The sequence below is a fragment of the Platalea leucorodia genome (assembly GCF_965183815.1).
Source record: "Platalea leucorodia genome assembly, chromosome: Z".
NCBI lineage: Eukaryota > Metazoa > Chordata > Aves > Pelecaniformes > Threskiornithidae > Platalea > Platalea leucorodia.
In genome coordinates this window covers 17,803,928-17,831,006 of record NC_138858.1, presented here as the reverse complement: position 1 = coordinate 17,831,006, position 27,079 = coordinate 17,803,928, and the positions used below count along the sequence as shown (strand labels likewise).

The 27,079-nt window shown below is 40.0% G+C and overlaps 1 protein-coding gene across 1 annotated transcript in view; it reads left to right on the top strand.

The window, feature by feature from the left end:
- Positions 1-27,079, top strand: part of HCN1 (hyperpolarization activated cyclic nucleotide gated potassium channel 1) — a gene marked incomplete at both ends in the record, with an annotated part of 202,843 nt that overhangs the window by 119,538 nt on the left and 56,226 nt on the right. Inside the window, one exon of the mRNA XM_082335588.1 lies at positions 14,483-14,701. Coding sequence (XP_082191714.1) covers positions 14,483-14,701 — 219 coding nt within the window. The remainder of the gene's footprint in view (positions 1-14,482; positions 14,702-27,079) is intronic.

The window sequence follows — 27,079 nt, the reverse complement described above, 5'->3', positions numbered from 1 at the left end:
CACCACTCGTGACTGGCCACCAACTGGATTTGACTCCATTTACCACCACTCTCTGGGCTCGGCCGTCCAGCCAGTTTTTAACCCAACATAGAGTGCACCCATCCAAGCCGTCAGCAGCCAGCTTCTCCAGGAGAATGCTGTGGGAGACAGTGTCAAAGGCCTTACTAAAGTCCAAGTAGACAACATCCACAGCCTTCCCCTCATCCAGTAAGCAGGTCACCTTGTCATAGAAGGAGACCAGGTTAGTGAAACAGGATCTCCCTTTCATAAACCCATGCTGGCTGGGCCCGATCCCTCAGTTGTCCCACACTTGCTGCATAATGGCCCTCAAGATGATCTGCTCCATGACCTTTCCCGGCACCGAGGTCAGGCTGACAGGCCTGTAGTTCCCCGGATCCTCCTTCCGACCCTTCTTGTAGAGGGGCGTCATGTTTGCTAGCTTCCTGTCACCCGGGACCTCCCCGGTTGACCAGGACTGCTGATAAATAATGGAGAGTGGCTTGGCCAGCATTAAAACATATTCAGACCCTATGTAGACACATTTGCCTTTATGAGTGGATTATACTAGACTGTTTTAATCTACTGTAATCTGCATTTTTTTTTTCCTAAGGACATATACCTACAAACACAAAGGAAAAATATTTTGCTGGAGTATGTACATATATAGAACAAGGATGAAAGTATTTCTTGGAAAATCAAGCTTTGAATGTTTTGAGATGTTCTTAGTGAGAAAGCTTTGTGATACTATGATTTTGTGCATGTCTGTCTATGTACCTTTCAATTTATGTATTGTTTGCCTAGCCTTTTCCTAATAATAGCCTTTTCTGCCACTTGCTAAGTTAGTTGTTTCCTTCCTTGTTTTTATGCAGCTTCAAAATCAGTTTGATTCAAAGAGAATGGAGATAGCACTCAGAAAGCTAAATGTCCACTGCCAAAAACATATCATTTTCATTTGTCATTGTAATTGGGATCAGATGCTTCACATAATATGCTGTCTAGTCTGAGTTGTTGACAGAATAGAGAGATACAGTTCCTTCTACCAAGTTCTCTTTTCTAAATTGGTTGCAAATATTGTCTATGATGGTGGAGATTCTTCCTAACAGTTTTCAGTAAAGCAGTACGCTGTGGAGTCACGAGTCAGGTTTATGTCACTTCACTCCTTCAGCCGTCTCCCAGAAATGTACTATATTAAGCCCATATTATCGTCTGCCTGTCCTTGACTATCAGATAGCTACTGTTGAAAATTCAAAGCTTTTCTTGATGGTTGCACTATAAAAGCATTTCATAAATGGTTTGATTCAATGCTTGAGGCATGTTAAGTAAACTGTTTTGCATCATATCCAGCTTCTTTCACCAACTGAAAAGAGCAGAAAAAAAGATACAATGTCTTTAATGCACTCTGATTTTTCACCTCTCCTGAACAGGGCGATTTCATGAGCTTCAGTTTCTCATCGAAAATGCTTCCTTGCAGGATTTATGTATTCTTTTTATTAGACATGCCATTGTTTTGACCCTTTTTTTTTTCTTTTCTTGTAAGAAAGTATTTCTCTCTGGGATGCATTTTTTGCCCAGTCAAATTATGTTTACTAAAAACCTGTAAATGTACTTACCTGTTGTAATCACTTATTGTAGCCACACAATACTTACTGTGATTACAACATATTTTCCCTTTGTCGGACAATGTGTATCTGTTCCAGTCAGTCCCTTGTAAACAATGGCGCTTAAGTTTATTTCAGGATCAAAAAACAGTGTGATTTGAAGTTCATCAAGTTTCGAGTGCACTATGAGTGAGAACAAAAGCCGAATGTCTTTATCAGATATTTAGATTATTTGATAAATTTCAATAAAAGGATCTCAAAGAACAAAGTTCAGCATAGAATGGCATGGTAGCATCTGCAGTTTCACTGATATGTATTTGTAAAAGCTTTATTAATTAATTTTCATTAAAATGAAATTAATTTCAAAGGAGGGGAGAAGGAATGCTCTCCAGTGGTAGTAATTGTTACTAAAGATGATACAACCTTATAAGTTTGAAAACAGATGTATAGAAGAATAGTCACAACTGGTAGGCAAAGTCTAGAGTCCCCCAATGTTGCCCTTGCAGAAGGAGTTTGCATCCTGTGAGAGTTCTTTATGGAACTGAAACACAAACCTTTTAAAAATGCCCGACTGCTTCCCTGCATTCTGATCTCGCTTTTCCAGCAGATGGGCATGAGACGAAGCAACAGGTACATTTTGGAAAATTTCTTCACCAGTATTTGTCCCTTAGTTTGTCACTGACTGATTGACATGGGGGTTGTATTAGTACTGGTATATTAAACATGCCTAGGGCTGTTTTCTCTCCTGGAAGTCAACAGCCTGCTTCCAAACAACTGGACTTCTTCGTTACCAGGGTGAGGTGACCTCAAGTGAACTTGTGGTAACTCTCAGGCTGTGTTCAGAAGTTGTTTTGGAGAGTATTAATTGGCCTGAGCCAAACCCACCGCTTTCTGAAAAATTACAAGCAGATACAATCAAATTCCATGGTGCGAGAATGTTTCCTAGCACCATTAAATTTTCACATGGGAAAAATAGACATAGTCTGTACTTTTAACATTTTACTCTAAACTTTAAAAAAGCTTTTTAACAGCTTTGTAAGCTGTAATTCCTTAAAAATTCTTTTTAAATAATCCTTTGGAATGGAATGTTATTTTAAATGGGATTCATGCATTACAAACTTTCGTCAGTCTTCTAGGTTCAGTTAAAGGAGCACAGTGACCAGATAAAAGGATGAGTCAGAGCAGGCTGATTCATAGGCAAAAGAATAGAAAAAGTATTTTTCCCATAAGCTTTAATTTATTATTTTGTAACTTTATGTATACAGCTGTAGAAATACATGATTGTATCTCTGATTAGGTACAGATATACAGAACAAAGAGCAGTACTGAGCTGCATACAGGGAAGCCTCCTCTCTGAGATTCTGAGCATATCTTCTTATGTGAACCATCCTTTTGAATGAAATGGGCCTATTCGCATGAACATAATAACTCAAATATATGTGAAAGACCAGGCTGTGTGCATAAGCCAAATATCTGTACTTCTGTTGCTGTTTATGAATTGCCACACTGATTCTACAATGAAAAGTATTCATCCTTAGCATAAAAAGGTGATCACAGGTAGATATTCATAGAATCATAGAATGCTTTGGGATGGAAGGGACCTTTAAAGGTCATCTAGTCCAACCCCCTGCAATGGGTAGGGACATCTTTGACTAGATCAGGTTGCTCAGAGCCCCATCCAGCCTGGCCTTGAATGTTTCCAAGGATGGGGCATCTACCACCTCTCTGGGCAACCCATTCCAGTGTTTGACTACGCTCATTGCAAAAAATTTCTTCCTTATAACCAGTCTGAATCTTCCCTCTTTTAGTTTAAAGCCAATACCCCTTGTCTTACCGCTACTGGCCCTGCTAAAAAGTCCCTCTCCATCTTTCTTATAAGCCCCCTTTAAGTACTGAAAGGCTGCAACAAGGTCACCCTGCAGCCTTCTCTTCTCCAGGATGAACAGCCCGAGCTCTTTCAGCCTTTCCTCATAGCAGAGGTGTTCCATCCCTCTGATCATTTTTGTGGCCCTTCTCTGGACCCTCTCCAACAGGTCTACATCCCCAGAGCTGGACGCAGTACTCCAGGTGGGGTCACACCAGAGCAGAGTAGAGGGGCAGAATCACCTCCCTCAACCTGCTGGCCACACTTCTTTTGATGTAGCCCAGGATACGGTTGGCTTTCTGGGCTGCGAGAGCACATTGCTGGCTCATGTCCAGCTTTTCATCTATCAGTACCCCCAAGTCCTTCTCGGCAGGGCTGCACACAATCCCTTCATCCCCCAGCCTGTACTGATATTGAGGATTACCCCGACCCTAGTGAGGACCCTGCACTTGTCCTTGTTGAACCTCATGAGGTTCACACAGGCCCACCTCTCCAACCTGTCCAGATCCCTCTGGATGGCATCCTGTCCCTCAGGCATGTTGACTGCAGCACTCAGCTTGGTGTCATCTGCAAACTCGCTGAGGGTGCACTCGATCCCGCTACCTATGTCATTGATGAAGATATTGAACAGCACTGGCCCTCGTACAGACCCCTGAGGGACACCACTTGTCACTGTTCTCCATCTGGACACCGAGCCATTGACGATTACCCTCTGGATGTGACCATCCAGCCAATTCCTTATCCACCGAACAGTCCACCCATCAAATCCGTATCCTTCCAATTCAGAGAAGAGGATATTGTGGGGGACCATGTCAAAGGCCTTACAGAAGTCCAGATAGATGACATCTGTAGCTTGTCCCTCGTCCACTGATGTAGTTAGTTACTCCATCATAGAAGGCCACTAGGTTGGTCAGGCAGGACTTGCCCTTGGTGAAGCCGTGCTGGCTGTCCCGAATCACCTCCCTGTCCGCCATGTGCCTTAGCATAGATTCCAGAAGGATCTGTTCCATGATCTTCCCAGGCACAGAGGTGAGGCTGACGGGTCACTAGTTCCCAGGGTTCTCCTTTTTAGCCTTTTTAAAAATGGCCGCAATATTTCCCTTTTTCCAGTCCCCAGGGACTTCGCCTGACTACCATGACTTTTCAAGTATTGTGGTGAGTGGCTTAGCAACTACATCAGCCAATTCCCTCAGGACTCTAGGATGCATCTCATCAGGACCCATAGACTTATATACATTCAGGTTCCTCAGGTGGTCACGAAGCTGATCTTCACTTACAGTGGGAGGACCTCTGTCCTCCCGATCCCCATCAAGTGGCCCATTGACCCGGGAGGTGTGAGGAGAGTGATTGCCAGTGAAGACTGAGGCAAAAAAGTTGTTGAGTACCTCAGCCTTCTCCTCATCTGTTGTTATCAGCTCGCCACAACTGCTCATCAGAGAGGGTACGCTTTCCTTAACCTTCCTTTTCTGGTTGATGTACCTGTAGAAGCCCTTCTTATTATTCTTTGCATCCCTCGCCAGGTTCAGCTCCAGCCAAGCCTTAGCCTTCCTGATCCCGTCCTTACACAACCGGGCAGTGTCCCTGTACTCTTCCCAAGATACCAGTCCCTTCTTCCACTGCTTGTGCAGTCTCTTCTTGGCCTTTAGTTTGACCAACAGGTCATGGCTCAACCATGCCGGCCCCTTCCCTTCCTTGCCTGATTTCTTGCACCTGGTGATCGAGAGCTCTTGTGCCCTATGGAAAGCATCCTTGAAGACCTGCCAGCTCTGTTCTGCTCCCTTGTTCCTGAGGGCCATTTCCCAGGAGGTCCTGTTGGTTATCTCCGTGAAGAGCTGGAAGTTTGCTTTCCTAAAATTCAGGGTCCTGACTATACTCTTCACCTGATGCTTATCTCTCAGGACTGTGAACTCCACCAGTGTGTGATCACTGCAGCTGAGGCTGCCTCCAATCCTGACATCACCAATGAGATCACTTGCATTGGTGACCACCAGATCCAGTACTGCATCCCCTCTGGTAGGGCTATCTATTACCTGACTTAAGAAGTTGTCCTCCATGCACTCCAGGAGTCTCCTAGATTGCCTACTGCCTGCCGTGTTACTTTCCCCGCAGATATCAGGGTGGCTGAAATCCCCCAGCAGGACAAGTGAGTGCAAAACTTCCTGTAGCTGGAGAAAAAAGGCTTCATCAACAGGCTCCCCTTGATCAGGCAGCCTGTAGTAGACCCCAGCCACAAGGTTCCTTTTGTTGCCTCGGTCTCTAATTCTTACCCATAAACTTTCAATCTGCTCATGGCTATTCTTCAGGGACACTTCTTCACACTCTACCCATTCCCATTTCTTGACGTAGAGGGCAACGCCTCCACCTCTCCTACCTCTCCTGTCCCTTCTAAACAGCCTGTAGCCTTCGATAGCTGAACTCCGGTCATGGGATTCATCCCACCAAGTTTCAGTAATGGCATCTAGGTCATAACTTTCTAGCAGCACAGTGGCTTCCAGCTCCTCCTGTTTGTTGCCCATGCTGCGTGCATTGGTATAGAGGCACTTCAGCTGGGCCGTGTCACCTTCTTGGAAGAACATCCCTTGGTTCCCTTGAGGAATTTCACCGATATTTCCCTGTTGGCTCCTATTACATCAAGAGCCTCCTGCTCATCCTGGTAAGACTTCAACTGTGCTGGAGTGTCTCCAGCACGCCTCCGATCAACAGGCTGAGGGCCCTCACTAGCACCCCATCCCCCACTAGTACCCCGTCCCACTAACCATGTCATGTCATCCCACCCCTTATCACAGGCAAGCCTGATATCAGCCCCCCCCCCCCCCGCCCCCTTCAAATCTACTTTAAAGCCCTGTCAATGAGCCCCGCAAGCTCCTGAGCAAAGACCCTCTTCCCTGTTTGAGAAAGGTGAATGGATGCCAGCAAGCCTGGTGCCATGTAGGCCATCCCATTGTTGAAAAACCCAAAACTGTGACAATGACACCAGCCACGGAGCCATGTATTAATGGACTGGATCCGTCTGTTCCTTTCAACGTTCCTGCCCACAACTGGAAGCATGGAGGAAAAAATAACCTGTGTTCCCAATTCCCTCACCAACTGTCCCAAGGCCCTGAAGTCTCTCTTGATAGCTTTTGGACTACGTGTTGCAGCTTCCTCTCCACCTCCATGGAAGATCAATAACTGGTAGTAGTCCGAGGGCTGTACCAGGCTGGGAAGTTTCCTGGTGATGTCCTTAAGCCAGGCCCCAGGGAGGCAGCAGACTTCCCTAGGAGGAGGGTTTGCCCGGCATATTGGGCCCTCTGTCCCCTTCAGAAGGGAGTCACCTACAACTATAACCCTTCTTTCCTTCCTCGTGGAGGTCGTTGTGATACTGTGGGTAGGCCTTTCTGACCTTGGAGACACCTCTGGTGCAGATGGACTGTCATCCACATCATCCATGGACTGGCTTTTCACATCCAGAGCCTCATACCTGTTGTACAGAGGCACCTGGGAAGGCAAGCTGGGCAAGGGAGGGCTTCGCCTGCCGCCCTGAGTGTGGACTTGCCTCCATTCTCTCCTTTCCTTTAAGGTACTGCGTTCAGCCTGGTGGGGGGAGGATACGATAAGCAGGATGCCTGCTTATCCTGTTTTTTCTTGTAAGCATCTCAATTCAAAAGAATTCTGCAATCATAACAAACCCATGTTCATAGCCACGGTCTGTGAAACACAGCTCAAAAGAAAAGGTGAATACCTCTGTCCTGCATTTCTGATGTGTAGCTACCCCTTCCCATTCTCTGTGGGAGATTAGAAGGACACAACAGCTCACTCACAAGCTTTTAAAATTGCAAAGGTGTTGTCAGCATCCTCCCTTTAGCTTTACATAGAGACAGTTAAAGGGTCTGCTCCCAGAGAAAAACAGGCACTTTAACACATTCCAAAAAGCCCCGCAACTCCTTGTCAGATTTTTCTATTTTCCTTGCCAAAAGAATGAAACATGAACAGTTTTATAGCTATTGATCATCCAGTGCCCAGGAAAACAAATTGTGCTTGGAGGCATGCAGCATACATGAGAAAACACAGTATTTACCAGAAAGAACTGAAAATAATTTCAGAAACGAAGAAGTGAAGAAGGAAGAACTGGGATGACATTAATATTAGTATAGATTAGGCAGTTATGCAGTATAGTGTCTAACATACAGGACCAAAAATAATAATCTTGTTAACATAAACAAACCTCCAGTAGCATTTACATATAAAATTTACATATGAAATACCAATATTTGTGTGTCTCTTCCACACATACAAGCTTTGCTCAAATGCTCTTGTTTCTCAAAGAGCTTCAGACTTGCTCTCTTGCCATTTAGATGCCAAGGTTACTAACTGCTCTTGTGCTTTTCATCTATTAAAATGCTTTTTCTAGACCCTCTATTCAGTAATATAACTGGTAACAGGAAATAAGTGAACAATTCTTGGATTCTAGATAACAAAGTTACTGTTTATTCACTAATATAACAACTTACAAATTAATGGTTCGTCTGTATTTACACTTATTTCACTTTCTAAGTTAAAGCTTTTCAGATTTGTGAGCTGTTTCTGTCTTCACAAGTGAAAATTTTTTGTTGTAAATACTGGTAAGGAATAGGCTTTCAATGTTTGTACTTAAAAAAACACAACAAAAAAGAGCACTATCTTAGACTGCTGGAAATCGGGGGGGGGGGGTGTTCACTGAGTAATGAGGAAATAAGTTTCCTTTTGTTTTGGGGCTTTAAAAAATACTTTAAAAATGGAAGAACTGAAGAAGCTTCCCTGAAAAATCTCCAGTTCAGGATTCAAATACCCAGCTGGAGAGCACAGAAACTCCTTCCTGTCTGAGTCAGTGCAGGTATTTTAATGCAAGTTCCCTGTCTCTCAAGAAAGCAGCTTACAGCAATTAAGGCACAGTCTATTTTGAAGGACTTTCCTTCCAGCTGGTATCAATCTCCTTTGGGTGGAAATAATTAATAAGGGAATTGTTAGAGACCCATACCAAATTCTTTACCAGTTGCGGCTTTATATAGACTACATTGGGGAAACCAATAAACTGCCTTCTGGAAAAAATATATCTGCTTTTTAAGGCTACAAGTAGCATTATTAAAGCCACAGTATTCAAGAGGATGTAAGATCAAAACCTCAGTTCTTGCGGGGCTCAATATAGTGGATCTTACTCCTAAGCTGTATTTTTTAGCATAACTATTATAAATATTAAATAAGAATAAAAGCTGATCTTGACCTTGTCTATGAATCTTTTCTATCATATCCTTGGTGTGATAAATCTCAATTAAAATTCTTTCAGTAAAATGATATTTTTACATCAAAGTTTTTGAGTTAATCCAAAAGCTGGCTGATTTTATTTCTTGACTGAGATCCTTTCCAAGTTGGTGAATTACAGTTTTAAGTAAAATACTATTGTTTTTAAGAACAAGAAAATGGAAGTGACTAGAAGCAAGAAGAAAGAAAATACAAGGAGGGCTTTCTACTGTGTATCTAACTGTCCAAGTGAAAAATAAATTAAATACTACTTGAGAAGTAGTACCATGAGGGAATAAGTGACCTGTAATGACAGAAGAGAAATAACTAAAAATTGTACAACAAAACAAACAAATATATGTTTAACCACATATCTACCTTTATATATAAGCTAAAGTAGTATCCAACACCTCAAACAGTCATGATTGCATCTGAATCCAGACTGGAGGTCAAGGCCATTTCAAATGGCCATTTTGTTATACAAGTGGCATCAGATATTATTATGTAGCTTGTGACAGACCTTGTTACAGGCTAGGCACATTTCAGACATTTGTGAATGGATAGTCCTCAGGATCTGGTCCTCAGGTGGGTAGAAAGGGTTTAGCAGCAGAAGAAAAAGACCTGGTGAAAAAGCCTGACAAAACATTTGAATTCAACTTGGATTTGTCTGAGGATTTTGTTGCTGAAAATACTTGCCAATGCTTTTTTATTTTTTTCTTTTCCTTAATAATCAATCAGTTCTTGTAGAATCAGTTGCAAACGTTGCAACTTCTTGGGAATTTTTTTAGTTTTATGGGGATTTTTTTTAAGACATATACAAATTCATGTTATATATAAATACATATTAAGTGTTTCCCTAAATGGTCATATTCTGTTTTTAATGTATAGATTAAAAAAACTCCAAAACATAAGCCTCTATGAGCTGAAAAAAATCTCCTACCAATCAGTGAAAAAGGGCATTTAATTTCTTAGTTGCCAATGAGTTGATCACTGTTTCCAGATTAGCTGTAATCGGTTTAAAATGTTTTAAATGAAATTACATTAATTTGGAAAAACTATTAAAGACTGTAATTGTGAGAAATACCAAAGCTGTTTATCCAAGGATTGATTACATAATCTAGCTTGATGACATTAGGAAATCCTCACATTTGTGAAAAGAATGATCACTGATCATTTGCAATTAGTTCTGTAAGTATATACATTAACTTAGCAGTTATCCTGAAGAATACATTAATCACAGGGCATTTCTGATTTTTAAAAGTCTGTTTCCAAGCCTCTTCCTTTGCTGCAGGATGCTATCCTTTGTCTCATAATTTCACATGAACCTGCTACAAATATCTTTTTGTAATATTAACTTTTCAGCTCATAAGAAATAAATTACAGAGAGGTCATACAGCACCTTCGAAGGGACAACAATAAAAGGCAAATTATTTTTCTCAGTGGATTAAGAAAGGAGTTCTATTTTACTGGAATGTGTGGAGGTCTTCAACAGGAGATTTTGTTGTCATCAGACAAATCAATTCCACTCCCATATTGTAGTCATTCCCTCAAGCACATCTTCTCTTCCCTCAGCCATACCCTTGCACTAAGATATAAATTGATTTAGAAATCTCGTGACAAGCAGACTATTGCACAGAAAGTAGTGGTTTCCACATTTTCGACTTCTTCCTTTCACATCATGGTCATTGCATGTGTCACAGAAATGGTTCTTTCAGTTTGCAAGGTCATGCTTTACAATCATGGAACAAAGATTGACTTAGGAATTAAGCGAAATAGTTTCTACAAGGATCTTGAACTCACACTCCTGATTCTTCCTTTCAAAACTGCAGTAGGAGTGGGAAAGTAGCCTGTCCCTACCCCAGAGAGCTTGCCTTGTAATCAGTCACACAGACCCAGTCATGCTCACCACTGCCTTTAGGTTCTTCTGAAAGTAAGTGATATCTGAAGGAGGGAAGATGGACACAAATCTTGATAGGATATAGATGGTTCGTGTCTATCCCAGTAAATTAAAAATTATCAGAAAGCATTTCCAAGCTCTAGAACTTGGTTCACATGGGTATACTGTTAGAAATGCCCCTGGTGTGGCACTGGCCACATAGCACTCTCCCAAGCAATAGCAGGTCTACTTTGGAGCTGGTGTGGGTGAGGAACCATTCCATCCAGGCAGCTGGCATGACATGGTCCTGTGCTGAAACCCAGATGAGATTAATAATATGGACACAGTAGGTAGCTCCTATTCCAGCCCTACCCCAGTGCCCATTAAAGGTGGGCACTTTTAATTTATGAGCATGGAGGCAGATAGACAGTCCATAAGTAAGCCCTCTGGTTTTAGCGTTGTCACAGAAAGTTATTGCACAAAACGAATGTAAAGTTCAGAGTGGGACTTCAAAGGCTTAAGAAAGCACAAGGCATCCTTGCTTACATGGTAGAACATACTGTAATGCATTAGCAGCCCCAAGGAAACATCTGCCTAAAATCTGAGGACATGAGACACTGATGGTCAAAGTTACTGTAAAAATTACAGTATTTTCCAATGGGAATTCAATTAAACTGTATTTGTGTCTTATATATCCATAATATCCGTTATTTGTATGTATTTATTTGCAAGCCATTATTTCCAACAGTTTCTTAAAGACTTCTTAAATTTAAGAATTATTTAAAATATAATTTAACTAATCAAAAAGGTGTGTCAAGAAAAGGCTATACCTGCATGTTAATCACATTTCTAATAGGTATGTCAGACAGAACTAGGAAAAAAGACACGTTTCTTACCAAATCCTGCATCATCTAAGTTCAATGGCCAAATCCTCCCAACTGTTACACTTAACTTTCCATAAACGTTTTATTGTCCTCAAAAGTTTCTCATGCTTTGGATTTGGTACCTACACGTCTGCAAATTCTGGCTCTGCTTTCATATTTCTAGACTATAAGCTATACCCATTAGCAGTAATTTCTTGGTGTCAACCAGTTATATACACATAATGCTATGAGACTAGAATTGGGCCTGTATATGAAATCTAGCATTTCAGCTGTAATCCATATATACATTTTGATGTAGGTACATAGCTTACATACTTGTCCATCAGTCAGTTGCATAATTTACTGCCTCTGGCTTCACACAGTACCTTAGAATGACACATTAGTTAAAATCTCAGACAGAAAATTACAGTGAAATACCATCTTAGCATTTCAACTTTCAAAGAAATTAATTGAATACCTCAATGAATAACCAAGCTGGCCAATGAAAAAGTTGTGCAATATTTATTGTTTCAAAACGCACACAATGATGAATGTACTATCATGCAAAACCTCTACTTCTTATCACTGCTATTATTACTAAGAATCTGTTGTTTTCTAAAACTATTAAACAAAGGCAAGGTGGGATCAGACTTGGACAACTAAAAATTCTGCTGTTATTCTAAAAATCTTAAGAAGCACAAGGAAGAAGAGTATATTTTAGGAAGCGTGTAAGTACATATGATTTAAGGAAAAAAGCCTGAACCGGTAAACTCAATGGAACAAGCAGGTGTCTTCAGAAACTTCTCAACATTTCTCTCTGCTGATACGTATATACAGATAACAGATGGTGCAAATGACTCAGCATATACTTTCAAGACCAATACTGGCAGAAAAATTTTAGAAAGTGTTTGGCATTGCATTCCACAGGATAAGAGGTTTGACAGGAGGGGCAATAACTAAATATTATATATTTACTCTGTTCAGAGTCGTTACATGACTTTGCTCTCATTATAGCTTATTCATGTTTTGGTGCTATGTCTTTCTCACTAGCCATCAAACAAAAACAATGTAGCATAGCAGGTCTTTCTTTTACTTTTGATTATTTTTCCTGATGCAGAAAGATTTGAATATTTAATGGCTAATACATTCCCCCATTAAAAGCAAGCAGCAGCCTCGTTGGCTAAGTTGCGTGGCTGAGTGTGAGGCGACGAGGATAAGGTGGGGGTTCCTGGAGCCCGGGAAACCCACAGACATGCTGAGAGACCCGCAGGGAGCTGCCAGCTCTCGTGAGCAAGGCTGACGCAGCTGGGGCCGTAGCCAGGAGCCACCACGGGAGATTTAAACAGCCCCTAGGGAGCGCGAGCGACCAGGAGCGCGGCAAACAGGACGGGCAAACAGCGCGTGGCATGTCAGCCGGGGCGTGGCACGGCAGTTCGCGCAGGCAGGGTGTGCAGGCAGGGTGCCAAAGCTCTGCCAGCTCAAAAGGTAAGTTCATCCCATAGTCATCACCCTCTCAGAAGGAGCTCAACTACGGTCTACACCTGGCAGAAGGCCATGTCCTCTACAACCATCAGAATGGATGTGTCAACCCAAACTGCGCTCCCAACAAACCATGCAGCCATCCAGCTCTCAGGCTGCAGGGAGTGCCAGAGCCTTTCACTGGTTACCGTTGGCAGTAGTGAGGACAGCTGTGTGAGGCATGAAGAGGTGGATGATCTGGTCAGCTTGGTGGCAGAGCTATGAGAGGAAGTAAAAAGGTTAGGGAGCATCAGGGAGGCTGAGCAAGAGATTGACTGCTGGAGCCAAGCTCTGCTCTCCCTGGAACAGAAGCAGGAGCACCAAGTAGAAAATACTCAAGATCAAGGGGAACCTGTACCCTCCCACTGCCAGGCTGAAGGCAACAATGTGCTCTTGCAGCCCAGAAAGCCAACCGTATCCTGGGCTACATCAAAAGAAGTGTGGCCAGCAGGTTGAGGGAGGTGATTCTGCCCCTCTACTCTGCTCTGGTGTGACCCCACCTGGAGTACTGCGTCCAGCTCTGGGGATGTAGACCTGTTGGAGAGGGTCCAGAGAAGGGCCACAAAAATGATCAGAGGGATGGAGCACCTCTGCTATGAGGAAAGGCTGAAAGAGCTCGGGCTGTTCATCCTGGAGAAGAGAAGGCTGCAGGGTGACCTTGTTGCAGCCTTTCAGTACTTAAAGGGGGCTTATAAGAAAGATGGAGAGGGACTTTTTAGCAGGGCCAGTAGCGGTAAGACAAGGGGTATTGGCTTTAAACTAAAAGAGGGAAGATTCAGACTGGTTATAAGGAAGAAATTTTTTGCAATGAGCGTAGTCAAACACTGGAATGGGTTGCCCAGAGAGGTGGTAGATGCCCCATCCTTGGAAACATTCAAGGCCAGGCTGGATGGGGCTCTGAGCAACCTGATCTAGTCAAAGATGTCCCTACCCATTGCAGGGGGTTGGACTAGATGACCTTTAAAGGTCCCTTCCATCCCAAAGCATTCTATGATATGATTCTATGATTACAACAAATACGTTTTTTTCTGTCCTTGGGATGTGAAACATGTGGTAGGAGGAAATGTGGTTATATGTTAAAATGGACAACACTGAAAAGAAAGAAATGGGGCTGTAGGAGTATGTTCATGCATATTAAAACAAAATACTACCTTCCTGCGCTTGGTAAGTCTGTGTGCTCAGTTCTTTCTAACCCGTCTGCCATGGACTGTAAAATAAAATTGACCTTTAGTCTCCTTGTAATTAGGTTAATACCTACATTTAAGAATATAGTCACGTATTAAAAATAGTCAATTTTGTTTCATCTCACTGTGCTAAGTATTATCTGGCAGAATCTCTGACGCTTTATCTAACAATTAATTTAGAGGAAAATCTCTTCTCATGCACAGAGGATACATTAGGAGGCTGCTCTTTCAGAGCCAGTAATCTATGATCCCACTATACAGGTATAAGTGTATTTTTCCCTTCAGCTGCTTGCTGGCTCAGTCACTTGTCTCTTTTCTTGCAGAATGATTCCTGGGGAAAGCAGTACTCATACGCACTCTTCAAAGCCATGAGCCATATGCTCTGCATTGGTTATGGAGCCCGTGCCCCCGTCAGCATGTCCGACCTCTGGATAACCATGTTGAGTATGATTGTGGGGGCAACTTGTTACGCCATGTTTGTTGGTCATGCCACTGCCCTCATTCAGTCTCTCGATTCCTCACGGCGACAATATCAAGAAAAGGTAACTCATTTTATCATAACTCCTTAAGTTTTAAAATAAATTAATGGGATGTTTTAATTGTGGAAAAGGCTGTATGACTTTACATGAAATAATCTAGTAACATCTGAATCCTGTGGCAGATTTCATTGAACATGAAGGAATTCAGCACATGCCATAGGCTCAACATATTCCTACGTGAACCCGCTTTCCTTAGGGAGCAGACAGTTCTGCGTGTTACATGCATTGAATGAAACCTTGGATGTGAAACTTGCTTTAAACTCTGTAAAATCTTCTGTGAAACCTCCATCCCCTGGTTGACACTGTGCTTTGTACCCCTGTGCTAGACTTTGTAGGTACTTGATCTAGGTAGCTTGAACAAGGGCCTTTCCTGTCATTCCTTTGGATTGCAGTTTAGGGATAACTTGAACATGTCAAAAGAATGGCCTTTAAATGAGGACCAGACCAAATCAATTAGTTTTGTTTGGAACTACCTCCAAGTGCTCCAAAAAGATTTGAGTAGGAAGGACTGGGGTGTTTTCTTTACAAGTAGGCAAAGAGGGAGGAAATGAGTGTGTGGGAGAAAAAGTTTACGTTCAGTTTCGTTAAGCTCGAGTTGCAACAAGACAATGGGTTCAATATATCAGAAACAGGGAGAGGTATGGGATGAGTTCTAAGTCCAGTAACAGAAAAATTAGCCAGTGGCTGACACTTTAATCTCACTGCTGTTTAAAACAGAAGGTTGCAAGCAAGAAAGCCCACACAGTATTTTCTTGAAACATAAGTGAGAATGAGAGTTTTAGGAGAGGATGAGTGAGCATTAAAAGCTCTAAAAATTTGAGCTCTGTCAGTGACCATGTGAAACCCCCTAATCTATCTCAGTATAAAGTCATGGGGCTAATCCTGGTAGGTCATGTAACCCAAACTAACTGGGTTGTTAGCTCTGTTCTGCCAGATGAAAGGGAAGTTGTTTATCAAAATAGAACACTTGTAGGGAGCCGTGGGGCAGAATCATCTTAACCATGGACATGAAGGAAGACGTAGAGAAGTAAACCCTAAACCTGGTATAACTGCAGTTTCATTAGAGGTTAGGGTCAACCCATATACACATACACAATTGTATGAAATCAGCAGAAATGTCACCATCCAGCTGAAACCTCATCTTAATCATTATCCTCAGACCTTGCTGGCTGCAGCATGATATCACAATGTTTTGAGCATCAGAAATACAGTGCATGTGTAAAGATATTCATATATTTCAAACTGCCTTGAGTAAAGCCAGTTTCATTTGCAGTTTTGGTGTAAATTAAAACGCAGCAGCAGTCAAGTGGTATTGCATTTCTCATGTTTTCTCATAACAGCAAACAAAGCTTTTTTTTTTTTTCCTCTGTTTTTTATGCACACACTTTATTAAACATTAGCATAGAAATGTCTGGCATTTTTCAGTTCCTGCAGTTCTCAATATTTTTATTCTTCTTTTTGTTTTTACTTCTTATTTGTTTCCTGACATCAGAGGCAAAAGCATAGCATGGCACTGACAATCAGGAATGGAAGAAATGAGCCAAAAATTGCATGTTTCTATGCTTTAGAAAAATGTTTCTCTCTTTCTGGCAGCCATGTGTATGCCAGTTATTATGGGCTAGAGCTAAAGGATGCCTTAATTAAAGAATTTTTTTCTACTGATTTCTGAGACCCTGAAATCATGTGTATATTATCAGCTATAACAACTATACTGACATGTTTATATATTCTTGCCCATTGCTTTATCGTAGTTTAATAATATATTTTGAAATAATTGGTTTTTTATAGCCTAAGAATTATAAGCCATTACTATATACTGCTAATGAATATTGTATATTTTTCTTTACTCTGCAAACTAGATAAATGGGTATTTCAAAGACCAGTTTGTGCTACACATTTTGTCAGCATATTTTCTAAATTATTGGCAGATAAAAATAGCTTATATTTCACTTAACTGAGACTTGAGAAAAAGGCCAAATCAAATCTGCACCCACAGGTTTCAGAGTTTTAATACATAAACTGCAATATCTATTTTTGCCCAGTGCATTGTTTTTTTTTTTCTCCTGGAATTAAAAAATTGGAAAAATCAGGAGGCTGTGACTTGTTTTGATTTTTTGGGCTTAAATGCTAGGATCAACTTCCTTTTTTAGTCTTACATATATGGGCTTGTGTATTTCTTGACTCCATTGTTTTCTTTATAAGAGTTACAGAAAATTTAATTAACAGGAATTGCTAGGCAACATAGCAGAGATGAAGAAAGAGGTTGTTCTTTGGTTCTTCTCTGAGTAACATCATGCCAAAATCTTATCCCCCTTTTTTTTCTGACTGTTTTTTCTGCTGTAGCTAAAATAATATTTAATAAATGTATCTGTGGAATGCAACTAATGGAAGGAGAGTTCTGGTCCTTCTCATACTGAAAGCAGCTAGAAGTGACATATTTGCTGAAATCACCTCATTCAGAATCTTCCTCATTCAGAATCTTCCTCATTCAGATCCTCCCAAAGCTCAGGGTATGCAAAACTAGAAGAGGCATAATTCAAAATGGAAGAAATAAACACAGGAAGGCAAGAGAGAGCTTTCATTAAGCCAGATACGTCAAACACCATCTAAGAGAAACAGCTAAGAATTTGACCTCTGCCAAGCATTTCATGCTGAGAGAAATCAAAAAGTATGGTAAGAAAGCAAATATTGCTCCATGTGTTTACTGTTATGGACCAAAGACATAATTTATCAGAGGAAATTAACAGTGATTATAAGCTGTCAAATGTAGAAGGTGGATAATAAAATCATACACCAAGAAATCCTACAGAAAAGAATGCATTGGTACATTCTAGTCACTTTGAGGAAGTTTGGATGTTTTTCTGCTGAAGTGAGTGGAACTGTTCTCAAAGAAAAAATACCTCTCAGATTGAATACATCAGATCCTGGTACCAGTGAGTGAAAGCCCAATACCTGATAAAGGAGAAAGACATGTCCAAGCCAGGTATACTGAATCCATATTCCTTTTTCAGTAAGAAAGTTTTACAGACCATTGTACCTTGTAAAAGGACAGAATAAATCAATGAATCAATGGCATTTTAGCACTCTCCTTCCCATCTTTGGTATAAGTCAAAGATGGATGTAGTACTAAATAAAAGTAATATTTTAAGTGATATCTGCTTTCACGTTTTCTAGTATCTAGGAAGTCACCACACCTCAAAGATGTTTGCCTTTGCAAAGGCAAACATTTGAAGCAACCAGAAATGCATATGCAGAACTTGTTAACAAACTAGTGTGAAACAAAGCAGCTGAATGAACAGTCACTTGACAAGGAGCTAAAGATTGTTAGCAAAATATTTCTTCCTTTAGATGTTGGCAGTTTTTAATAGGAAGGTGTTCACCTAATGCTGTGGATGTCATTGAATAATCTTGATTGAAGACAGGTTGATATTTCCTCTGTTCCAGTCTGTCGTGGGCATAAAATATCCAGGAACAAAGTCACAACAAGCTAAGAGGCAAGATTTGTACTACCATACAGATTGTTTCATGCTCATAAAGATTTTTAAATTGGTTTGATAAAATGACAACTATTAGATTCATTTTCATTATGCTATCATTTTGTATGTTTTGGTTTTTCTCTATTGGTAAGCAACTCAAACAATTACACAAGGTGTCAAAAATAGAAAAAGCAATCAAAGTAGTAAAGAGACATATTTAATTCAACCATATACATATCATAGGAAATGGAAAAAAAAATGACAACTATCTCCCTACAGTGGATGCTGTTCTAGTCATGGGAAGATATGTTAAAGCATTATTAAAGCTCTGAAAGAATTCTGGGCTTGACATCAACTTCAAATGTCCCAAAGGACGTCTTTTAACCCTATACTCTGCTTTTATCTTATCTCTTAATTTATGGTCTTTTAGCACATCTTCAGTTAAATCAGGCTAGTTCAAAGGGCGTAAAGGACCTAAACGTACTTTTCTACAGAGAAAAAGCAATAATTGCATATAAAGATAATTTAAAAGCAACTTATTAATTGGCATTGGGTATTTTTACATAGACAGCATCGGGATTTGAAGCACAGATTGCTCATTTTTCGTTTAAGCATCCAAAGAAATATTTACAAATGAATAATGGGGTTAGGGCAGGAGGGCAGCTCTAGATTTTCCAGCATGAGGCCTTGCACCAGCTTTTCGAGTCTGCTCTTCACAGCTCCAGTTTGGATATCTACATTGTCCCTGTAGTCCATGGGAGACACTCAACATGCACTTGCAAGAGGCACCAAGCTCTCGGGCAGTTTTGGGGCAGCAGTGGCAGAAGTGTGTTTCCATTTCCCTTCCCCTCCTCGAGGCTGCGGTACATACTCGAGCACCTTGTGCAGTGAGAGATCTCAGAGAAGTCCTTCCTTCGAAAACTGGGAAGGGGGACCAACTCTTTGTGCTTCTTTCTCTGAGCGGTTAATTTAGGGTGTGGTGAAGGGTATCTGCCATAGAGTAAATCAAGAGTTGGTAGCCACTCATTCAGCCAGTGATGCCTCTGGATTTTCTTATGTGGAATAGGAGACAGCTCTTCCATGTTTTCCTGTTTCAAGCACTTTGTTGTTAAACTAAAGGTGCAACAAGGCAGATACCGAGTTCCTGGCATGCTTGTTAGTACAGCTTTGGTGCTGAGGAGACTTTTCTGGAAAATCTTAGATATCTGTAAGTATCAGGGACTTGTGTATTTCCACAGGAGTCTGGGAAATGGCAATGCTGGTCATGATGCAAATGGGTAGGAAAGGAAGAGCTATGGCAAGCTCAGGACGACATCACTGTTTAACTAGGCTTGTACCAACTTGTGGTATACTTTTTATTAAACTCAATATAAATATCCATATAAATGTAAATGTAAATATAAATTTTTGTCAGCTTGCCCTTGCTGGAGTCCAGAGTCAGATGAGACAGAGTGAAACAGATAAAGAAGAGTTTCTGTTGCCTACATATTATATATACCATTCATAAAGATCTTTGAAAAATCTAGTTCTGGCATTTTTTGCTTAAACTGGACAGATGCTCAAAATACAGATTTTGAACTTGAGTTTTAGACACCCAGCTGAACTTGCAATACTGGAATTTTAGCATGTAATTCCTGGATCTGATCTGATCTGGTCAGCAATGTTTCTCATGAAATACTGATTTCTAAGTTCAGTAGGTTTTCATGGTGTTCACAGCCCTTTAGAAAATGGACCTCTTGCTTTCCTGATGCTGCTAGTGGTTTTTAGAAAGCCTGAAAATAGTTTAACACAAAAATGTTCTGTGACTAGTCTCAGCTCCTTTTCCTTTCTTAACAATAGCCCATTTTCACTTATACAGCATAATTTCAGCAATAGGTCATGTCATGTTCAGATTGCTGGAGGAGGTGAGCCACTTGGCAGATAAATCTTATCTTTTCTGTGCAGTTGTGCTACAGTGTATATGCCACCACAAAGGAATTACTTATTTCAGAGAATGAGGGATGGTTTACCTTATGCTGTAGTTTTATCTACTCGCAAGGAAAAAAAAAAAAAGGAAATAAAGCAAAATCTTCTCACTGACTATCAGCCTGTAATTTTGCAAGTTTTTATAAAAATCTCATCTGCTTGCACAGATATATATCCTCTTTAGGTTTTCCACAGTGCATTATTTTAAATAGTAACCAACTTTTGAAATGTGTTAGGAATGATCAGGTACAAGAGTTGCTAAAAGTTTCGTACAGTCTTGGACCTTCAGGACCGAGTATTGACTGTGCCAAAAGCATTATAGTCATCATAACATTGCAAAATAGAAATTAATTATTCCCTAAATATTTAGGCATAACTGAGAGTCATTGCCTGAGCCAGTATCTGTGGATTGTTTCTAGTGGTTATATCTTGGGTTTGTGATTTTATTTGGAAGTCCAGGGTGTCTTATAGTTAGAAAAGGGTCTGGAATTCTTGTCATTTGGATTATTTCTGAATCATCTTATCATCTTCTGCTGTTTTGGCAAACATCAGGTGACAGGCTGCTAAATAGATAGATGTAGTATTCCAGTCTTCTGCAAACCTTACTGATCCTTGTAGAAAGCACTGAGATTTCTTATAATAAAGCAGGTTATTAAAAGATATTTGGTATAACTGAATTACAAAACATTCTGAAAGGGAAAAAACACATGGCTGCAGCTCAGAAAAAACTTTTCAGATATTCTGTTTCACAGGGTGCACACTGTTATTTGAAAGAACATGCACATAAAAGAATTTGTAGAAATGTCAATTCTTTTATTTGTGTGCATTCTTTTAAATATTTTGAGGTAAAATTAAGACCATTGTGAACTCAACCCTCAGACATATAAATGAGTATGTAAATACAGCCACTAGAGCCAGTGTGGACTGCACAGACAGAGACTTATTCATTGAACATGAAAATATTTGTTGTGTCAGGATAGGGCCTCTACTGGCATCACTTACTTTCTCTTTCTGTAAGCTCATCTTTATCAATTTGCATATATTATAATTACCTGAATTTTTGCTGCACATACTTGTGATATTTAATTTGACCTTGATCTTCCCATGTTTTGAAATGGGAAAGAATGACAGATACTGTTGCAACAAGTAAGGACAAAAACTATTTCCCCTCTCCTCCTAATAAAAAAATCAGAAGTTACTCACCTTTAACAACAGGGCAATAACAAAATAAACGTGATTGTTTCTTTTCAAGCGGAACTGAACAGTACGCTCAGTTCGAGGGTAAGGCTTCAGGAGATGAATATAAATCAGTCAGAACGTTCTCACTAGATTGCCCTCCTCTTGGGTCCTGCTACTTCATTATTGTGTTTCAGCTTCTTCTTACAGTTGATCTTGCTGGGTTAATCATGTTGGTTATTTTTGCCCTGTATCTCTAAAAAGGCGATTGGTTCCTCCCAGTAGCAGGTACTGTGCAAGCCAAGTGCTATCCACCTGGCTGCATCATACCTGTGCCAGACTGTAATAGACTCCCACTGCTTCTAAAATGACAGATGGGACTTACTTTGATTTATTGCTGTGTTGTGGGTAATTTACCTATAAAGTGTTCTGCTGTCTTGCATTATGGATTAGGTTTCTAACAGTTTTCCATATGAAATTGCAGAGCAAGCTCATTACAATTTCAACCATGTTCATGATGACTATATAAAATCAGCTGTGAAGACATAAAGTTATACCAGAGCCAGATTTTACAAGCAACCTGCATTCTTTTCACAGTGATTATCATAGGATAGGTTACATATTAAATTAAAAATAATAAAAAAAAAGAAAAAAAAAGAAAAGGAAAGAAACAACAAGGAGCTAACTTTTGTTTTTCAAAATCTCTGTTTGAATATAGCACAAATTACCTTTTAACAAGAGAAAATTCTGTGATTCACACCAGATAGATATAACTGGTAGCAATTATACCCATTACACTAGAATGATTATGCTTGTGTCCTGCATGTGTAAAGGGAAAGAGCACTCAATATTATCTAATATAATATTGTCAGTGAGAAAATAATCCTTGCTGTGCAGATTCATTTGTTTCCTTTGCCTTGTTAGGGAGGAAGGGAAGAAAGAAGGATTGATTAGTTTTATCTTGACTTTTAAATCATAATTCTATCCCGACCTCACCCTGGTTCTTGAGGTTTGAGTAATTAAAGCATGTCTGTCTTGAAAACATAATAATCTGTATAACTAAGACATGCAATATAGATTTATAAAGGCTTTGGAATGCATAGGATAGCAGTAGGACTGAAACCTTTTCTCTGCAAAAGAATGTTTTAAACAGTCCTTTGTGTTTTATTGTATGCTAAATTAACAGTTTCATCCAAGTAGTTACTAACCTTTAAAAAATATTGTACCACTAATTCCAGAAACCTCTATTAGAACAGAGATTCAGTAATGAATATAGAAGTAAAATGTTTTTATCTCCATGTGTTTTCATAAAATGCGCTAGACTTACCTTTTCCAGCAGATTTCTGCAACCAAAGAAAAAAAAAAATTAACAAAACTTTTAGAACACATTTTTCTAAACACTAAATATTTACTACAAGCATAATGAAAGCAAATATTTTCATAAAAAGCACAATACTATGGGTTCACATTGTACAGTTTGGGGTTAGGAAAATGTAATTTTCACATAAACATCTATACAATCTCCTTCTAGGCAAAATATTTGTTCATCAGCTGCCTTTTGTTATGGGCAGTGCTGAATGCCTATGTATGTTCAGGCAGAGCTGGCTCAACGTATTTCTTCACTGCAGAATGTGATGTAAATGTAAAAAGAATTTTATAAATTTTAGAAGAAAACACTGAGCAATTTTTAAATGAAAAGTGAGGGCAAGCCTTTGGGTGTTTCTTATTAGACATTTGATAGGAGCTAGTAGCCAGAGTTTAATGGAGTTAATTCTCCTAATTAAGATACATAGCTCCCTATCATTTTTCCTTTTTCAACAATTTTTTTTTGGCATAGGCCTTTCTTTTCCCCTGACTTTGTAGAGAATATAAGTGAGAGGAGTGAGTGATCACCTGGCAGAAGAGTTTAGCTCTCTTTGTTGTTGCTTCACCCCTGCACAGCTTCAGGAGTTTTTCAGCCCTTGTTTGGGCAGCATCAGGCAGCATCAGAAGATGGACATGGCCTCACCTCAGCCAGGAGTACCACTGATACCAGAGGCAGCCCAAAAGGCTAACGCAAAGGAAAATTGAGGCAGAGAGCCCCAAAAGGTGACTGATCAGTGTAACAAAGGTAGTGGAAAGGGATCTGTGACTTTTTCCTATGGTATGCCTGCAAGGAAAAAAGCAGCTGAAAGTAGCAGGAGCCAAAGGATATGTGAAGTTGGAGGCGGGGAGGGATGAAGAGGAGAAAGAAACAGGACTGCATCAGGGGAGAGTCTGTTGGCTTGTTTTAGGGAAAAACTGTGACAGACATAGGAGCTTATAATGGGGGATTTCTTGATGGCCCCTGAATTCATCTTCTGATAAGAGCCTCCCATTGGGCAGTACATGACCTTATCTGGAAGAAATTCAGAAATTATTTGGCATGCCCTGTGATTTTTGGGCAAAGGGATAGAGATGAGCCTTTTTATTTCCACCTGCATTTCTCCCACTTACTTTGAGCAGCAGCAGCTTCTATAAGTGCACAGTGCAAATAAAATAACAGAAGAGACTCAAAGTGAGAATGATCAATGGTAACAGTTACTTCTTGGACCATCTCACATCACCCGGTCAGCCAGCCGCAAGATTTTGGGTTGCATGGGCAGAGAGAAGATGGCAGCTGATAGTCCCTGCTACATCAGGTATACCTGTAAGGCAGAAAACAGTATTACTGTTCAAACAGTTTTGCTAGAAAAAAATTCTGAAAGGAAGTAAATGAACTACTATAAAAAGGGAAAAAGAGATTAAAAACTCTAATGGACTATCTTAGGCCATTGATTTTAAAGCAAAACTGTAAAAATCAGTGACTAACTGACTGTAAAGCAATGGCACAATAAAACCACTAGTATATGTGACTCAGGGAATTAAAATGTTACTCTTTATGGCTGAAAGAGCATGTTTTAAATTTCTATTTTGAAAATATTTAAGAAACTGGCTCTTCCTCTGCAGACTTCACGGTTTGGGGAAGATAGCAAAGAACAGTTTAACCTTGCAAAACAGTGCCAAACCCAGAAATTATTTGTGAGACATTAACCTCAACTCTTCCTTGGTTTTACCTCAGCTTTATTTTCTTTCATAGTTTCTCGGTCTACCAATCTGCTCCCCAATCCCTACGCCGGTGTCCAAGGCAGTCCCTGCATTTGGCAGAGAACATTTGTCCTCTTTTTCCTCAAAACCCTCCACAGAAACTGTCACCTAAACTTTCCAACAGTCTTGTTGTGACAGGAAAAGAAAGCTTTCATTTTCTGAAGGATGCTGTGCCACTTATGCCAACAAAGTGAGAGCTTCCCAAGGGAGGCTGCAGCGGTGTAACTACATTGAATAATGTGACAAAGCAGAAAAAAGGAGAAAAAAGTGAATAATGCAAGCATTGTACTGTGACATTTCCATTAGTGTTAGGTGTATGCCCCATTGCATGTGACATTTAAATTTGCACTGCCCACCTGGAAGGACCCTGCTCCACAGGGCTATGCAGGTTCCAGGTAGGCTTCACCAGGGATCCTGTGCTGCAGCCTTTTGATGGGTTGCCATTGTCGGTGCTGGTAATGGTGTTTAGAGTACTAGTTCAGAATAAAAGTGGACTTAGATTATCAATTGCACATGTGAAACAATAGCCATTGGAGGCTATCATACTCACAGCCAGTGGTACTATAGTGCAAATTGCTTCTCTTGCCATGGAAACAAAGGCTTCTTTATTCTACTGTAAAACTAAGGTAAATTTTGCTAAAATTTCAGATGCTGAACAGAGTGCTCCTAAAAATACTTAAGATGGGAAGAAATAGACATGTATTTTATAAATCTGATTTCTGTTAAGTCAAAGAAAACATAGGTAAGCCTTAGGTCTTTTAAATTTAGAATTGTTTGTAGAATTTTTTAAGAACTCTTTTCTAGCCTTTCACTACTTTCACGGTTTTTTCATAGTCTCTTATAGATGTTTTTCCCACTTCTCCAAAGGTCTCTATATTTCTCCTTCTTCTTCTGGAAGAACGGAGAAAAGAAAATAAAAGTATTTTTGACAGAAGTTCCATTATTTCTCTTTATCAGTTACAGCTTTTTGACTTCACCTTTGAATGAACCCAGCTATATTGAATCAAACATTTTCCCTGAGTGTTTCTGCAGAAATGATCAACACAGAAATAGAGTATCATCATTTGTTTCAGAGTTAAATCTCCATACAGATGTGGGAAGTAGTCCACTATTACTAAGAACTTTTTGTCTGTCTTTTTGGAGAATAAAAAATAAGGCATACTCTTTATTTAATGCGTTTTGATGATTGGTTTCTTCACAACCAGAAATATCACAAGAATTTTTAGTGTATTTGTTCGAAGAAAGCTGTAAATTGCCTTAAAATATGTTCTTTGCAGAATGTGCTCCATAGGCTTTTCTATCCCTGATAGGCTCTCTAGCTCTCTTATTTCTCATTTTTTATTGTAATTAAAGAATTATTAAGTCTTATTAAAACTTTTAAAGTTTTTTCTGTACCTAGTGAATAAGTTGCATAATTCTGGAATACAAGCGGATACATCCTGTCGCTCACAGGCATTCCTCTGGAACCATGAGGTCTATAATGATGCTTTTCAAGGGAGTACAAAAGGTTGCTTGGAGTATTACTTTACTGTTATGGCTGTCATTTATCAGAGAAGCATCCAGGTGCCATAAATTAGTTTCCCTAAGGGTGTCTCTGACGTGTTTATACTTAAAGACTAGATAAAGACAAGGTAGGGAGGAAAAGAAGATAAGAAGATTATGAATATTTTGTAAGAATGAGTGAAACACAATGGCTGGGAACATGAAGAAGAGGAGCAGTTTGTCAGACTGTTGCAGTTGTTGGTACAGACGGCTCAGAATCATTAATATTGTGTGATGTTGTGTGTTAACCTCAGTGATTCAGGTGAAGTTGGAGACTTGAACAGTCTGACAAACAATTTTAGATTATCTAAAAAAAAAAAAAATTATAGTCTCCAAGTCTCTTTTATAAGTGAAAGGGCTCTTTGCATCATGCAGTGACAAGCTCTATGGTCAAATAGAATATGCAAGGTTTCAGACTGTATATGTTAAACAATAGATCTTAAAGTAATAATAGTATTAATCAGGTTACCTACTCAGAGCAGAGGTTTTCTGGTGTCCTCTAAGCTCCTGCGGTTCTTAAAAAATGTCTTAGTACTGCAGCTGTCTGACACTGACTCAGGTGTTTACATGTGAAATGCCAACAATGGGGTGGATTAATTGCAGCCAAGGGCCCTGTGCAGATCCTTCTTTCCCATGAGTAGCATCTGCATGGGATGAGTCTTTGTCAGTGTTTCCCACCACCTCAGTTCTGTGTAAGTGATTATACTTTATTGGAAAAGCAAGGTGAAATATGATCCTGTACATCACTATTTCTATCCCTATGAAAAACAGAAATCCCTTTCTGTCTCTCTCTACCTTGATACATTTTTATTAAGCAAAGCAGAAAAGACACTGGGAGATGCCCAGAGTAGAAGAAACATTTCCTCATCTTTAGGACACTGCTGTGAAATGAGGGAAGGCCAGTTTCAGGTCTCTGATCAGAGGTCAAGAAAAGCAATACATCCTATAAATGAGCAACTGGACCATCTTTGTTTACTGAAGAATCTCTTTGTCTCTCCCTTTAGCTTTGGACAGACCTTCCCATGAATGATAAACTTATTGCCATGCAAGTGTCTTTGAAATAGATGCATTTAAAAAGCAAGTTCTTTTCGATGAATTGGCATTGTCCCCTAATTAA